Source organism: Taudactylus pleione, unplaced genomic scaffold, assembly GCF_031769625.1.
Source record: "Taudactylus pleione unplaced genomic scaffold, aTauple2 ptg000515l, whole genome shotgun sequence".
NCBI lineage: Eukaryota > Metazoa > Chordata > Amphibia > Anura > Myobatrachidae > Taudactylus > Taudactylus pleione.
The window spans coordinates 2,537,661-2,553,544 of record NW_028284917.1 but is presented as its reverse complement, the minus strand read 5'-3'; the positions used below and the strand labels follow the sequence as shown (position 1 = coordinate 2,553,544).

The 15,884-nt window shown below is 43.2% G+C and overlaps 1 protein-coding gene across 13 annotated transcripts in view; it reads left to right on the top strand.

Moving 5' to 3' along the window:
* The window catches only part of SOX6 (SRY-box transcription factor 6), a 448,338-nt gene that overhangs the window by 359,012 nt on the left and 73,442 nt on the right, over nucleotides 1-15,884 (top strand). For all 13 annotated transcript variants that reach the window (XM_088450327.1, XM_088450324.1, XM_088450321.1 and 10 more), the window contains one exon: nucleotides 8,692-8,771. In XM_088450327.1, the coding sequence (XP_088306453.1) occupies nucleotides 8,692-8,771 (80 nt within the window). The remainder of the gene's footprint in view (nucleotides 1-8,691; nucleotides 8,772-15,884) is intronic.

Genomic DNA, 15,884 nt, shown 5'->3' with positions numbered 1-15,884 from the left:
AACCAACCTGGTGGGGGGCAAGTGTCAGCCGTGCCAGGGCCTGAGTTTCCTCCCAGCAGCCCAGAACATGGCCATATAAATGACCCTAAAGTAATAACAATGGCAAGTAAGGTGTATAACAGAGATGAGTTCTGTGACACAGTATGGGCTGATCTGTGCACAGTTTATATGTTCTCCCCGTGTTTGTGCGAGTGCCCTCCTGGTGCTATGATTACCCTCCAATAAAATACTGGTAGGTGATATTATTGTGTGTGTCACAAAACTTAGAGGCAAATGTTTTAAACCTTCTTTAGAGTTGAAGAAGTTTCCCATAGCACCCAATCAGCTTCTATCATGTATTTATTAAGTAAAGCCTATAAAATGATAGGTAGAAGCAAATTGGTTGCTATGGGCAATTCAAGGCCTTAACTAGGCGTGTGTGAGGGGTCCTTGGTGTGTGTGAGGGGTCCTTGGGGTGGCAACATCACGGCACCCTGCAGAGCCTCCTGGAACATCCTAAGTGCTCTCTGTCCCCCACAGCGTGACATCATCATATCACGTGTTCGGGGAGGGGGGCGGGACAGAGCCCTGCTGCGGCCTGTGGCCAACTTCTCGTCTTATCCACTTCTACACTCTCTGCAAGATTTAATACATCTCCCCTTAAGCTCTAATGGGGAAGTGACTGTTAAATATTCCCTATACAGCGCTGCATAACATAATACTATTACAACAGCCAATCAGCAGCTAATATAGTAACATACAGGTGTGTGCTCATACACCCAGCCTCAGTATGTCATAAGGAGTGAGAAGCCTGTTGCGGGCGAGCCGCCGGGTCCCGTGCGCCTTAGCTTGCGTCGAGCATCTTTTTTTTTTTTTTTTGCACAAACACGTGTCTTAGTCGCAAGAGGATTTGACAGACTGCTTCACGTGGCTGCACTGACTAATTTCATATGCAACACTTGTATATCTGTATGCGACTGAGGCCTGTAAAAGTATCGCCGTATTCAATTGGAAAGAGTTTCCGCCTAGGCAGAAAGACAATGCAATGTAAAAAGTGAAAAAGTTTCGCCTATGAATAGCAGGCGGAAAAAAGTGCAGAATTGGGGTTTTGGGGTGCAACGTTGCGGGTTCCCCCGTGCAGCCTTCAGACAGTCCCACAAAGGTAAACTGTGTCAAAAAAAATAATAAAAAAAACTTCAGAACACACCAAAAACTTATTTTGGGGGCGAAAAAAAAAAAGTTGGGGGACAAAGTAAAAAACTAACGAACTAGACTCCAGGGGGGGTCCCCAAGTATGCCCCAGGTGTTTTTTTTATTTCAGGTGTTTGTGGCAGGTGGATTTTTCACGATTTTTTATACTTAACTTTATGCTCACCCCCATTTTCAAGTACCCCAAATTTGCTGGGATAAGTTATTATTTGCAAAAAAACCTCCTGAATACTATTCTGCACCACGTATACAAAAACGCTATTTAGAACTATATACCTTCCGCAAGCCAAATCGGGGGGTATCATAGAGAACCCCCATGTCAGAGCATCTTTTGGGGGGTGTCAGGCTGATTTCCCCAAATCTGACAGCACTTTCCACTTGTTTCAGTTTTGCCGGGTCCCTTTTTCGCATACTTTCAAATTGAATACGGGGATACGCGGGGATGCGCTTGATACTTTTCCGCTTGCAGAACAGGTGAAAAGTCCGGGAGGCGGATAGGTATCGCGGGTGCGCTCAAACTGAATACGGGCCAAAGTCTGACAATGTCTCACATCACGGTTTTGCCCACAGAACTAACTCAGACTATTTTTGAAATGAATTCCTGTAAACCTTTATATTTAGCTGTGCTGACAATACCTGCCTGCAGGTGTGCATTCTATATATACTGTATACCTAGCATGGAACACTTTTACTGCACAGATGCCTCCCGACTCCTAATAATACATGGACGATGGGGAGTTTTATTAAGGCCCTGCTGTAACAGAGGGCTCAGACCTGGACCTGGTATCCTAATGTGAAACAGGCCGTGCGGGCAGGGCGCGCCTCTTGTCATTTCCATTGTCATCCAGCCCAGAGCACAGTTATGTAACTTTCCTGTATTGTTTCGTAGAAAGAACCGATTATGTTGGGACATGTCGAGCTGAATTAAAGCTCATTCCTACTAAAATATTTGGACAGGATCGAACAATCAAAACAGCAAATACAATTTCAGTCAATCCTGTTGATACACAAAGGGAAATGTCCTATTTCTACATAGGGATTATTGCCCTTGATAAATCCAGACACGTTACTGAATGTGTTCTGCAGAGAAATGTACCCTTATTGCTGGGTATAATGAAATAATAGTCAGATGTCCCAATGGAACGGCGCCCTCAGGTGGCCAAATTGTCTTCAGGAAGTGCTGATCTTTCTCAAACAGTATGGGATGAATACAGTGACTCTCAGACATGAGTCCCTTTGTTCTATTAAGCTAAATATGTATTATTTTTAGAAAAGGTGACATTTCAGTGTCTTTTTTTTCTTCTTCCAAGAATACAGATGTACTAAGCCGTGGAGAGAGAAAAAGTACCGACCAATCAGCTCCTTACTGTCATTTTTCAAATACAGCCTGTAACGGGACAGGAATTGATTAGTTGGTACTTTACCTCTCTACAAGGCTTAGTACACTTTCCCCTAAAATGACAAAATGGAGAATAAAATGGCGCCATTTCCTACACCTCACCAGCAACATAAACGCATGTTAGCAACATGGCTGCAATCCGTTACGCCTGACCAGCAACATAGAATCATCATGTAACCAAAATTGCGCAGTAAATTATCTTTAAATATGTCGGGCATTGAATCCGGGGGACGTTCTGAGAGACAAAAGAGTGTTTCATGAATAATTCATGGCCTGCAAAGAGGCGTCATACCTAAAATAGTTCACGCTGATAGTTTAAATGGTTATTTTCATTTTCTTTAAAGCGTCATTACGCCTGCGGCTGCCTCTCTCCTCGGCCCCTGTCTCTCTGTTACATGATACGAGGTAAAAGAAAAAGTTATTTAACCTGAACTCCCATATTCTTGGGCACGACATTCAGTGGAAGGAATGAAAATAATGTAAGCGTGGACGGTCAGTTTGTGTCATTAGATTTGTTTAGTTTCCAGGAGGGGGGGGAAGAGAGCGAAAAAACTAATAGTACAAGTCATCAGCGAACCAAAATCAACCACATGGAAGGAGGAAAATAAGATGGGCTATTTTGAATATTGCTTGGTATGACTCCAGCACAATATAGTGTTAGCGGAGGCATTGTAGCAGATCCTCATGTGCAATCAGAGGGCGATTGTTACTGGACTGTGCGCGCCACATACTGTGCTCAATGGCCTGATGAGGTATTATGGGCGAAATGTAAAGCAGCTGGCGAGATTAGGAAGGGACTTTTCAAGCTTAACATTAATGTGGGCCTGGCTGGGTGTCGCCCCCTGCTGGAACTGGGAAGGGGGGGGAATTTGTTTTTTTAGGTAGTTAGTTTATGCATTGTTAACATATCACACCAGCTCCGAGACCTTCTATATCTAAGCTGCAAATGTATCCCTGTGTTGTTGGGAGTAACGTGCGCTAAATGACTGGTGGTCGCAATTGTTGTAATAAATGATTCTACAGACAGAGCACGCGGTAACTACTAATATTTAGCCAAGCTGATACTAGAACCGATACTGCTAGGGAACCGTTCTGTTCGCGCTGCATACATTAGCCGTCCAGTACCCAACTGTCCAATGCAGTGTAAGCTATTGCCCAAAGTAGTGTAACTGCCCAATGCCGTGTAAGTAACCACCCAATGCTGTGTAAGTGTACCCGCCCAATGCTGTGTAACTGCCCAATGCTGCGTAAGTTATTGCTCAATACAGTGTAAGCCTTTACCCAGTGCTGTGTAAGTACCCGCCCAATGCTGTGTAAGTACCCGCCTAATGCTGTGTAAGTTATTGCTCAATACAGTGTAAGCCTTTACCCAGTGCTGTATAAGTAACTGTCCAATGCAGTGTAAGCTATTACCCAGTGCTGTATAAGTAACTGTCCAATGCAGTGTAAGCTATTACCCAGTGCTGTATAAGTAACTGTCCAATGCAGTGTAAGCTATTACCCAGTGCTGTATAAGTAACTGTCCAATGCAGTGTAAGCTATTACCCAGTGCTGTATAAGTAACTGTCCAATGCAGTGTAAGCTATTACCCAGTGCTGTATAAGTAACTGTCCAATGCAGTGTAAGCTATTACCCAGTGCTGTATAAGTAACTGTCCAATGCAGTGTAAGCTATTACCCAGTGCTGTATAAGTAACTGTCCAATGCAGTGTAAGCTATTACCCAGTGCTGTATAAGTAACTGTCCAATGCAGTGTAAGCTATTACCCAGTGCTGTATAAGTAACTGTCCAATGCAGTGTAAGCTATTACCCAGTGCTGTATAAGTAACTGTCCAATGCAGTGTAAGCTATTACCCAGTGCTGTATAAGTAACTGTCCAATGCAGTGTAAGCTATTACCCAGTGCTGTATAAGTAACTGTCCAATGCAGTGTAAGCTATTACCCAGTGCTGTATAAGTAACTGTCCAATGCAGTGTAAGCTATTACCCAGTGCTGTATAAGTAACTGTCCAATGCAGTGTAAGCTATTACCCAGTGCTGTATAAGTAACTGTCCAATGCAGTGTAAGCTATTACCCAGTGCTGTATAAGTAACTGTCCAATGCAGTGTAAGCTATTACCCAGTGCTGTATAAGTAACTGTCCAATGCAGTGTAAGCTATTACCCAGTGCTGTATAAGTAACTGTCCAATGCAGTGTAAGCTATTACCCAGTGGTGTCACAGACAGTGTAATGGTTAGCGTTACTGCCTCACAGCACTGAGGTCATGGGTTCGATTCCCACTACGACCCTATCTTTGTGGAGTTTGTATATTCTCCCTGTGCTTGTGTGTGTTTCCTCCGGGTGCTCCGGTTTCCTCCCACACTCCAAAAATATACTGGTAGCTTAATTGGCTCCCCACAGAAATGACCATGGCGTGTATATTTTTGAGCATGTGGTAGGGAATATAGAATGTAAGCTCCACTGGGGCAGGGACAGAATGGTAAGCTATTGTAAATGGTAAAGCGCTGCGGAATATGTGTGCGCTATATAAATAACTGGTAATAAATAATGCAGTGTAATGGTGCATACACACGGTCAGATTTGACAGATGAACGATTGAACAATTTTACAAACGATTGAACGATTTTTGACTGCATTAAAAAGACTGAAATCGTCCAAAACTGACTGCAAACACATTAGATGTAAGATATCGTTATCTGATCATTGGGAACGCGCATCATTCATCGTTGTAGGCTCACATGTCAGATTTTCCTTCAGATATGACTGATTTTTATAATCGTTATTGTTCAGATCTGAAGAAAAATCAGATCTGAAGAAAAATCTGACCGTGTGTAGGCACCATAAATTACTGTCCAGTGCACTGTAATTTATTGCCAAATGCTGTGTTAGTAACTGTCCAATATAGTGTATAGTGTTCACTGCAGATTGGGGGGATGGCAGGGCGCTGAGGTGTAGGTAGTGCTTCCCTGCGCGCCCCAAAGGCATGTACGCTCCCGAAACGGGCACGTGCCCGCCCGGGGAGGGGCTGTGTTCTTGTGGCACATCACCTCTTCTTTACTCTTGGGGGCGTACCCGGCACTTACGTAGCTTCTGGGCTTCCCCCAAGCTCACCCCTCACTGTGAATAGATGCCATACGCACGGCATCTATTCACCCAGCGGCGATGAGAAACACTAACTTTACCCACCTGCGGGATACTGCGGCCCGTGGGTGGGGACGGCACGGGGGAAGGCTACTTTATTGGGACGCCGCTATAAGGACTGGGCGCATATTGCCACTTTAGAAACGGGCATCGCACGGAGCTTCGCTAAAACAGCCTGACGGGAACTCTATGTAATCACCCAAGGCAGTGTATAAATCTGTTATTACCCAAGGCTGTTTAAGAAACTGTCAGATGCAGGGTAAAGCTAGGTACACACTGGAGCGATGTCGGCACAATATGCTGTTTCGTAATGACATATCGCCTACAGAGTGTATGCATGTTTGTGTGCCCCCACGGTCACTGATGTGCTGCAGCTCGTTGCTCCAGTGTGTACCTAGCTTAAGCTATCACCCAATGCTGTGTAAGTTACTGTCCAGCGCAGTGTAAGTAATTATCCAGTGCAGTGTATAAAACTGTCCGATGCTGTGTAAGCTACTGTCCAGTGCAGTGTATAAAACTGTCTGATGCTGTGTAAGCTACTGTCCAGTGCAGTGTATATAACTATCCAATGCTGTGTAAGCTACTGTCCAGTGCAGTGTATAAATCTGTCCGATGCTGTGTAAGCTACTGTCCAGTGCAGTGTATATAACTATCCAATGCTGTGTAAGCTACTTTCCAGTGCAGTGTATAAAACTGTCCGATGCTGTGTAAGCTACTGTCCAATGCAGTGTATATAACTGTCCAATGCTGTGTAAGCTACTGTCCAGTGCAGTGTATAAATCTGTCCGATGCTGTGTAAGCTACTGTCCAGTGCAGTGTATATAACTATCCAATGCTGTGTAAGTTACTTTCCAGTGCAGTGTATAAAACTGTCCGATGCTGTGTAAGCTACTGTCCAATGCAGTGTATATAACTGTCCAATGCTGTGTAAGCTACTGTCCAGTGCAGTGTATATAACTATCCAATGCTGTGTAAGCTACTGTCCAGTGCAGTGTATAAAACTATCCAATGCTGTGTAAGCTACTGTCCAGTGCAGTGTATAAATCTGTCCGATGCTGTGTAAGTTACTGTCCAGTGCAATGTAAGTTACTGTCCGATGCAGTGTAAGTTACTGTCCAGTGCAGTGTAAGTTACTGTCCGATGCTCTGTAAGTAACTGATGCTCAGCAAGTAACTGTTCCTTATCCCTGAGGCTCCTCTACTGCTCCACAGCAATATAAGTTACAGATGCTCCACCCTTATGCGCAGCTAATTAGCTAATGTCAGGTACTTTGCTATTTAACGTATATTCATTAGTTCAGTAATACATAGCCTCTGACAGATATTAATGCGGTGTAGTAGGTTACTTGCTCATTAATTTAATGTAGGCGCTTCTGTGTGTGATTATACTTCCATATGTCTGTCATATAATGTATCGGGAGAAGTGAGACAATCCTGTTTTTATATGACTTGTAGATATTTATTTTCTCCCTCTCTTCTCATTACTGTTTGATGAAAAGATTCAGTAATTGTCTGCAGCAGATAATCGCGGCTCAGTCTCAGGATCTGTGCGTCGTCGTCCCCCCACCGCGCACATCAATTATAACCAGACAGGTCAGAATAGGGAATCCACAATATGTCTCACTTGCACATGTTCATTTCTGCAGGGCTAATACAATTACATCCCACTTTTATTCAAGAGTTTCAGTTATTACAATTTACCTAAACATAATTTGGAGCCTCTTCCCCTCAGATCACGCATGGCTGTGTTCATTTATACCATGCCCCCCCCCCCACAGGCTAGCACACGTCATTCCATATTAGGCCGGCGCGTTGTAACTGTGCTCATAAATGGGTTTAATATTTATTGTGTAAACTCAGTGTAACAGTCCACGCTGAGTTCACCGCTGCTGTTTGAAGAGCGATCCGTTTATCTTTTACAAACTCGCATCGTCGATGGATCCTGTTTGTTGGGAAACATGACAGGCTTCATGCAGAACAGCCTGGTCATTAGGAAAGTCAAATTTGCAGGAGAGCGCTCTGTTTAAACACAGCCTGGAGGTAGCATATGACACCATCTGTAAGCATCGCAACGCAGTGGCGTTATGATATTTCCGCTATTGTGCCAATTACGCGAAGCCGAGTTTTCATTTTCCTGCTACAAGTTCAGTTGCAAAACAATCCAATCAGATATATTTAGCAGCTAGAAGTCTGTCGTGGTAAATGTGATACATTTCATGGTTTTTAATAAAATGATAGAAAATAAAGTGTGTGCTCAGTTATAACTAATTATGATAAGAACCATATGCGTGTTAGTGTAATATTGCTGTATGGTATAATATCCGAATTAAACCTGAGGTTCTCGGTTGTGATGTGATTGAGGCTGCCTAGCTTATATTTGCTGACAGCGTGTAATACAGACCATCCGACTGGTACAAAATGTTTTGCTCCGGATTTTCCCTTTTATTTTCCCTACCACGGTTACCTAGGCCCGAACGAATTGCTGGGAAGTTTTTTTGTTTTATTGCATCAATTAACTGACAAAACCCAGGTGTATTTCGTGGATGGTATTGATAATTTCTCTAATGTTGGTATTATCCACATTTGCATAATTTCAGTAATAAATAAAAATGAGTGTTAAAGTAAAACAATACCAGAGTAATGGGTTAACCCCACACTAGTAATAATAATACTACTATTCATTTCATCTCCGCTAAGCTAAAACCTAGAATTCATTTCTGCCAGCTAAGTTTCTGTAGGAAGTCACATTCCTGACCCTCCGACGGTGGCTGATGTCAGGAGCAACAATAATTGTTCTGACTGTTTGCAATAAAGATGTCTCAGCCCCAATATTACCCAACAAGCTGCTTTGTCTGTACAGATGTTTGGGCTCCGTGCATTGCAGTACATAGGAAGCCGTGTTTGCACATGTAACTTGTCCTCTCTGCTCAGTGTCTGAACCTGCTTCTATTGTTCCTCCCGACAGGTGATAACTACCCCGTGCAGTTCATTCCGTCAACAATGGCAGCTGCTGCCGCTTCTGGACTCAGCCCATTGCAGCTTCAGGTATGTGTCGGAACAAAGCAAGTGGGACATCAGCCAAACTTCTAAATGGGGGAGTGTGTGTGTGAGGGGGGTGGGGGGTTTAATAACGAGCTGCATGCTTTGTACTCGTGACTGTCAGATCATGTTCTGCAGTGCCTTCCATACGCTGGTAGTCGTTGCTTCACTTATCACTCTGACGGACCCTTAACTGATTCTGTAAATTTTTTACATTTTTGCCCCCCTTCTACACTTTATCCCCCCCGCACAACCCCTGTTTAGCTCAGTGTAGGTTAGGGTCTAATATTTATATTTCCAGCCACCTATTTCTACATGCGGCACCTAGTGCAGAATGGGTCATGTGTCCTGGTTACTGGTCCGAGAGGAAACATCTCAACCCGATCCCCAATGACAAGTTTGTGCCGCATACTAATTATCTTCCAGTTGTCTGGTCAAAAGCAGGAGCTAGTTACTGTAACATCAATGGCTCTAAGTGGTGTGGAATATCCATGCTAAGGTCGTTACTGCTTCTGATACTATTGTAAAGCCGCACTACCACCTACAGAATAGATTTTACTAGGATGAAATCAATTTCATTCTTCACTTTAAAAATGGCGGAGCGGTGAGTGGGCGGACCAATCATTTGATTTTTTTAGTTCTGATTGGTTCTCCCTCCCCTGTTTTTGTCTGGGGCTGTAAAAGGAACGGAGAGGCCCAAGAAATGCAGCTGAATAGAGCAACGCCGGGGCATATTCCTAAGCCAGCAGTGCCACTTATTACTTTTCTCATATCACACACGGGTATATTTACTAAGGTGCAGTTTTTGGAAGTGTTGATGTTGCCCATAGCAACCGATTAGATTCTAATTAACATCTATCTAGCACCTTCTAGACGATAATAGCTAGAATCTGATTGGTTGCTATGGACAACAACTCTCACTTTAGTAAATTTGCCCCATAGGGCTCCATTCAATTGAACGCGAATTAAATAGCGCCGGCTTCAATTGAATCGAGCCCATAAAGTCTTGTGACCTATAATTCCTTGCACATTATTTAGCATCATTTATTAGCTGCTATTTATATAGCCCCAACATATACTGCAGAACTTTAGAATGGGGAATTACTTACAGAATTGTAGGTGCTCATACAAATGTTTCTGTGTGTTGTAAAAAGTTCCACGTTTGCAGCTTAGTGTAACGTCACCACCTGCTGAGGTTCCCGTTCTGCATAATAATTGTGGGGTGTCCTTGTAATGCTTCTAAAGTGTTTGGGTGAACGGTCTATTTATTCTGCTATCATTTGCTCCAACAACGGTGCCGGCTTCCGGTGCCGGCTTGTGCCTAATAGCAGAGCGCCCCCAGTTGGGGGAGAGCGATGTGTTGTGTGTCACTCACATTATTTTTGTAACCGATGATAGGTTGCGTTTACCAGGTACACTACAGTGATCTTTAATTGTTATTAGCAGTGAAAGGGTTAACAGTGCAAGGGTCTGGAAATGTTAGACCACCCTTCATTTTTCCTGCGTGGCAATATATACTGTATTGTGTGTTGTACACCCTTGACACAGAATACTCTATATTTCTCTATATAATGAGTATCAAGCTTATTTCTATGATCTTTAAATCAACATTTTAACATTTGTGTAAAATTGGTCTTTAATAACCTATGGAGGCGTCACCCCCATTGTCAGAGGATCTGACCACGATTTAGTGTGTGTGTGTGTATGTATATATATGTATATATGTATGTGTGTATGTGTATATATATATATATATATATATATATATATATATATATATATATAATGTGTGTATGTATATATATGTATATATGTATGTGTGTATGTGTATATATATATATATAATGTGTGTATGTATATATATGTGAGTGTGTGTGTGTGTATATGTATATATATATATATATATATATATATATATATATATATTGTGTGTGTATATAGAGAGAGTGAGTGATCTATCTCAGCGGATGGTTTTGATAAGGAAAATGATTATTATACCTGTCTCTATCACTGACATTACAGACCTCATGTGCCGTTCATTCAGGAATGAAGTAATAATACTTGTACTATTACAATGAGTCAGGGTATACTAGGGAGACAATGGCAGCTGATACAATGTGATGTGTGTCTGTATAATTACAGGGAGTGACCCGAGCGCTGTGTATTACTGGTGCTGTTACCATCCCTAATTACTGTCTATTCCCATCTGGGCGGTCATCAGTCTTATCACAGAGTTATGGTACAGACCAGGCTGGAGAGCTAGTGACAGGGAGACCGCAGAGGATCCAATAATCTATTTATAGTTGAGAATTTCAAGCAGTTGCCTGGAGGAATTACCGTGGATAAAGAGCTCCAACCACAAAATGTAACTCCAGCTAAATATAGCAACGCGCCTCTATTATATCTGACTTGTAGAGACGACGTGGTCTCTGGGCACTTCATTTATATGGGGCTTTTCCTGTCCCCCCTAAATACAGACGTATCACTGGTAATAATACCAGTAATAAGTCTGAGGAACCCACCAACAATCATTTTATTTATCATCGATTAAATGGCGTCACCATATTACACAATGCGGCACAGAGAATATTCACAGCAGCCCCATATAGTTATATGTATATATAATAATGATATTGCAGTATATGGTCTTCCATATATTTGCTTGTCAGTAAATAGTCACTTTTTGCTCATTTTCTTACTAGTATTTTATATATGACTTATTATGGTTTATTTATATAGCCCCCATCATATTACACAGCACTGTACAGATAATACTCATAAGCACGCAGTGTTTCAGCTTCTGAATATTCGCTGTCGTAGCTGCGTGACGCGATTTATACGCATTGCCTGGGCCCCAGTCAGTGGAGCTGAAAGGGGCTGTGATTGCTCTTTAAACCCCCCCAGCAGCGGCAGGAAGAGGGTCGCAGGGGTTGATCACACATCCATTAGGGCATTTGATCCGAGTAACAATCTGTTGCAGGGCACCGCGCTCTCTCCTCCACATAAATTTTCAGCCGGTGGATGGCATTTGCTGTGCTCAGCTATTTTATGGCTGTCTCCACAAGAGCCTCATGAAAGATTTCAGCGGCGAAAAGGCCCCGTGTAATGTGTCAGCCATGTAAATAACTACGGCGTTCCAGGGCGGCCTTTTATCAAGAAATATTATTATAGGAAAAGGCACCTTCAGGCGCGCGGGTCTCTCCCACATAGTGGCATTGTCACAGCCTCCGAACCCGCGCACGCAGTGCCATGAGTGATCTACAAAAGCCATTTGTTCGCAAGGGTTAACGCCAGTTGATGTTAGTCGCCGGCTGGCTGACGGATATACCTGTCGTCTCTCTGCATATTAAATGGTCCGTGCACGCCTTCCACAAACACACAGAGTTAAGGATCACCCAGCCTAGGCAATTCTAATTAAAATATCTCCAAGTGTCAGCATATCGGTAATGTATTATTTTAATCCATTTATCCTGTTTATGAAACGGTGACATATGTTTAGATTGTGAAATATATGAGGCTTAAAAATGACTTTATTGAAGAAAATTAATTTCCTCAATGCTGTGTCTGTAATGTGCTCACTCACCCAGCCAGTCTCTGGCAGAGCTGCCACTCTTAATGATGCTTAGACACACTCAAACGCCTTACCCAGTCTCATTTCAGGCAAGTAAAGTAATGGTGAGATGCCGGGTTTAACTCTGTCGCTTATGGCAGCACCGACCTGCCTGCTGGTGACAGAGAGTTTAGCAGGCCCATACAGTAATATCATGTATGCCGGGGCCACTGAATAAATACACCGTGCTTATACATAGAAGAGTGAGAACCATTTGTGTTTTACGCCTCCCTGCTGCTGAATGATTGTTAATGTAAATTGGGCAACCCTTCTGATGTGCGGTGGGCAGGATGGGTCAGCACAGGGCGAGTGGGGCGAGCCAGTCTGTATTTAGCTGACACTAAGCAATTTGTGGAACAGCAGGTAGATGTCCGGGTCAGGAGTGAGGATGCAAGGCTGTCAGTGGCAATTCCTATACAAGATCAGTGATGAGCAACAGGTGGACCTGGGGGCCACACTTGGCCTTCCACGCCTTTACTAGCAGCCCCCGGCTCCTTCCTGTTGAGTCGTCATATTTTTTACCTTGTAGTGCTTGTTTAATTGCCTTCTGCTGTGTTATTACAGATAGGTGTCTTTTTCATTTATTGCATGTATTGATTCACTTTTTTCTGAGAATACGAGTAATGTGCGGCCCCTTTTGAAGGTTAGAGGGACGCCCAGTGGGGCCCCGGAAGTGTATTCGACTGCCTATCGCTGTGTTACTACTTCATTATCTGGCACGGTTATTGTACTGACATCTATGCTGGAACTGACCATAAATCCATGGTATGTGTTATACTGCAGAGGTTGCCAAACTCCGCCAATCAAATTGAGTGAAGTACTAATTAAGTCACCTGTGCGCAAGCATTAATATGCTTAAAACCTGGAATGTAATGGCGGAGTTTGGAAAACTCTGGTATACTAGATTCTACGAAATGAAGTGACAACATTCAGGATGGCAGAAATGGAGATGAAATTCAGATTTTTCTGTTCCTACAGATGTGTCCTTACGGGATGTAGTTTGGAAGCTAACGGTCTAAATGCCGACCGCCGGCTTCCAGACTTTCTAATCCCGGCGTGGTACTAATGACAGGCGTCGAAAACTCTGCGCCTGTCATTAACCAGACAGCGAAAGACCAAAGCCTGGCATCCGGATCGAAGTGATGCCGGGCGCGGACAGCCGCGGGGGGGACAAGGGGGGTCTGTGCTGAATAATGTGATATGTGACACTTGTATATCTGTGTGTGCCTGAGGCTCTGAATGTGTATATGAAGTTCTACAATGCAGCGACCGCAGCTACTTTCATCCCAAGTTCCGTTGTGGCTCGTAAACAGGCACAGATGCACACGGATATACAAGTGGCTCATATCCCATTATTCCGCGTCCTAGTCGCATCACATTGCAACTTATACACATTTTCAGCAAAAGGAAAAGACAAGAATGCTAGGTGAGTAGCATGGGACCTGGTGGCTCGATCACCCCGGGCAAGTCGCGCTTCGTGGCGTGTTAAGGCTAAGATGCATGAGGACACATCTGTAATATGTTACCATCTAGATTTGCTCATCTGTATCAGTTGTCCCCCTCTGATTCCCCGGCTAGCACAATGTAAAACCTTAATTGTATTGTGCTAAATTCGCCAACTCGCTTCCCAAACACCGACCACAAGTCACCACCGGATTTTACAGGGAGACACAGGTTCCGGCCGCCACCTATGCTTTGTTCCAGCATGGCGATTTATTTGAGGCACCCCAATGCGTCTCTGGCAGGAAAAGTCACATGAAGATGCCACCTCCTGGTTTAAACCCGTCCTCAAGATTATCATTAAGTTATTGGCACATTGTGACTCGTTTACTTCCCATCGGATCACAGTCAGAGGGCAATTGTGTCATTTTTGCTACTTATTGTAATTGGCACTAGTTTACCTAAATTCTGTCATACTGTCTTCACGAGGGGGTCATCATAGGAAGTGTAAGAAAAACAATTTAGAGCAGTTGGTGTCATGTAGAGTGTCCACCCGACTGTTTCAGGCTGGTGGGATTCAGCGTTAATGGTCTCGCAGATGATTGAACGTGCTCTGTCCTTAGCATATAAGGATAATGCGCCTCTCCGCAGGGAACTTTCCCAGATTAGATATTCCAGCAAAGGGCACAAAAAAAAGAACAAACATTTATTCTGCAATGGAGATCTCCTGTGCTGCATTGTGTTATGGTGGCTCCGCAAAACACGACATAGCTAAGGAGGCAATAGGACATTTAGGGAGAGATGTATCAAGCCTTGGAGATGAAGTGGAAATGTTGTACAAAGAAACCAATTAACCAGCACAGGTCATTGAAATGACAGAAGCTGATTGGTTACTGTGGGCAACCTCTTCTCTTTATCTCTTTCCAAAGTTTGATACATCTCCCCCTAAGTGAGAAAATGGAGACTAATATGGCGCTATTTCCTACACCTCACCAGCAACATAAACGCATGTTAAAAACATGGCTGCAATCCGTTACGCCTGACCAGCAATATAGATTCATGTAACTAAAATTGTGTTTATTGCGCAGTCAAATGTTTTTTTTTGGAGGGTGGAGAAGCGCATTTATATTTGACCAATGTCACAGTTTCTCCTCAATCTCATGATTAATCTAAGCCATAACCGAGCAGTATTTTAGGATAAAAGGAAAAGTTGTACTAATGAAAGGGCTGGTATTAAAGTGGTAGGAGGGTGTACTCCCCCCTTCTCCCGAGCGTAGCACCGTTGTTAGTGCTTGCACTGATCAGCATTACGTAAATGGTAGTGGAGGCAGCCATTTTGTGGGCTGAACCTATATATTCATACCATCAATTCAGTCTGTGTCTCGTGTCTCAATGAATTCACTATTGCTATCATTGAGACACGATTGGTCCATTCAACAAATTGTCTGCTTGTGCTGTGTGGTTGACATTAATTACCCTCTCTCCGGTCTCGGCTTTCTATGACCCCCCCCCCACCCCCAGTTTTAAGTTGTGTTTTGCCAAAGGTAAGATGCTCCTTTTGTTCTCGCACATTGGTCATATTGAAACATTTACATAATGCTTGAACTCTCAACCTCATGTACTATAGTCAGACACATAACATATGGAGCTTTTTTTTCCTTCTTCGAAAGCCTAATAATTCTAAGTGTAGGAATCTAGTTATAATTGTCAGTTTAAACCATTGCAGCTAAGCACATCTATGTAGATGTAGATCTGCTTCTGCTGCAATGGTTTAAACTTATAATTGCAACTATGCAGGAAAAAAAACTGTTCTATGTGTTAGATGTCTGACTATAGTACATGAGGTTGAGCGTTTAAGTCCTAGTCTGGCATGCTGAGAAATGTGCATTTTATATGCAGTAACTGAAGGTGCACATATCTCCTGTATGTATAGGCTTAGGCACGGGTGCCAATCATACAGTCTGCCCCCACTACCCCCAATACATCGGTAGATCATTGGAAAAAACTTGCAATGGTTAGAAACATTGGATCATACTTGCCTACTTTTAAAGTCTTCTCCCTGGCAGAAG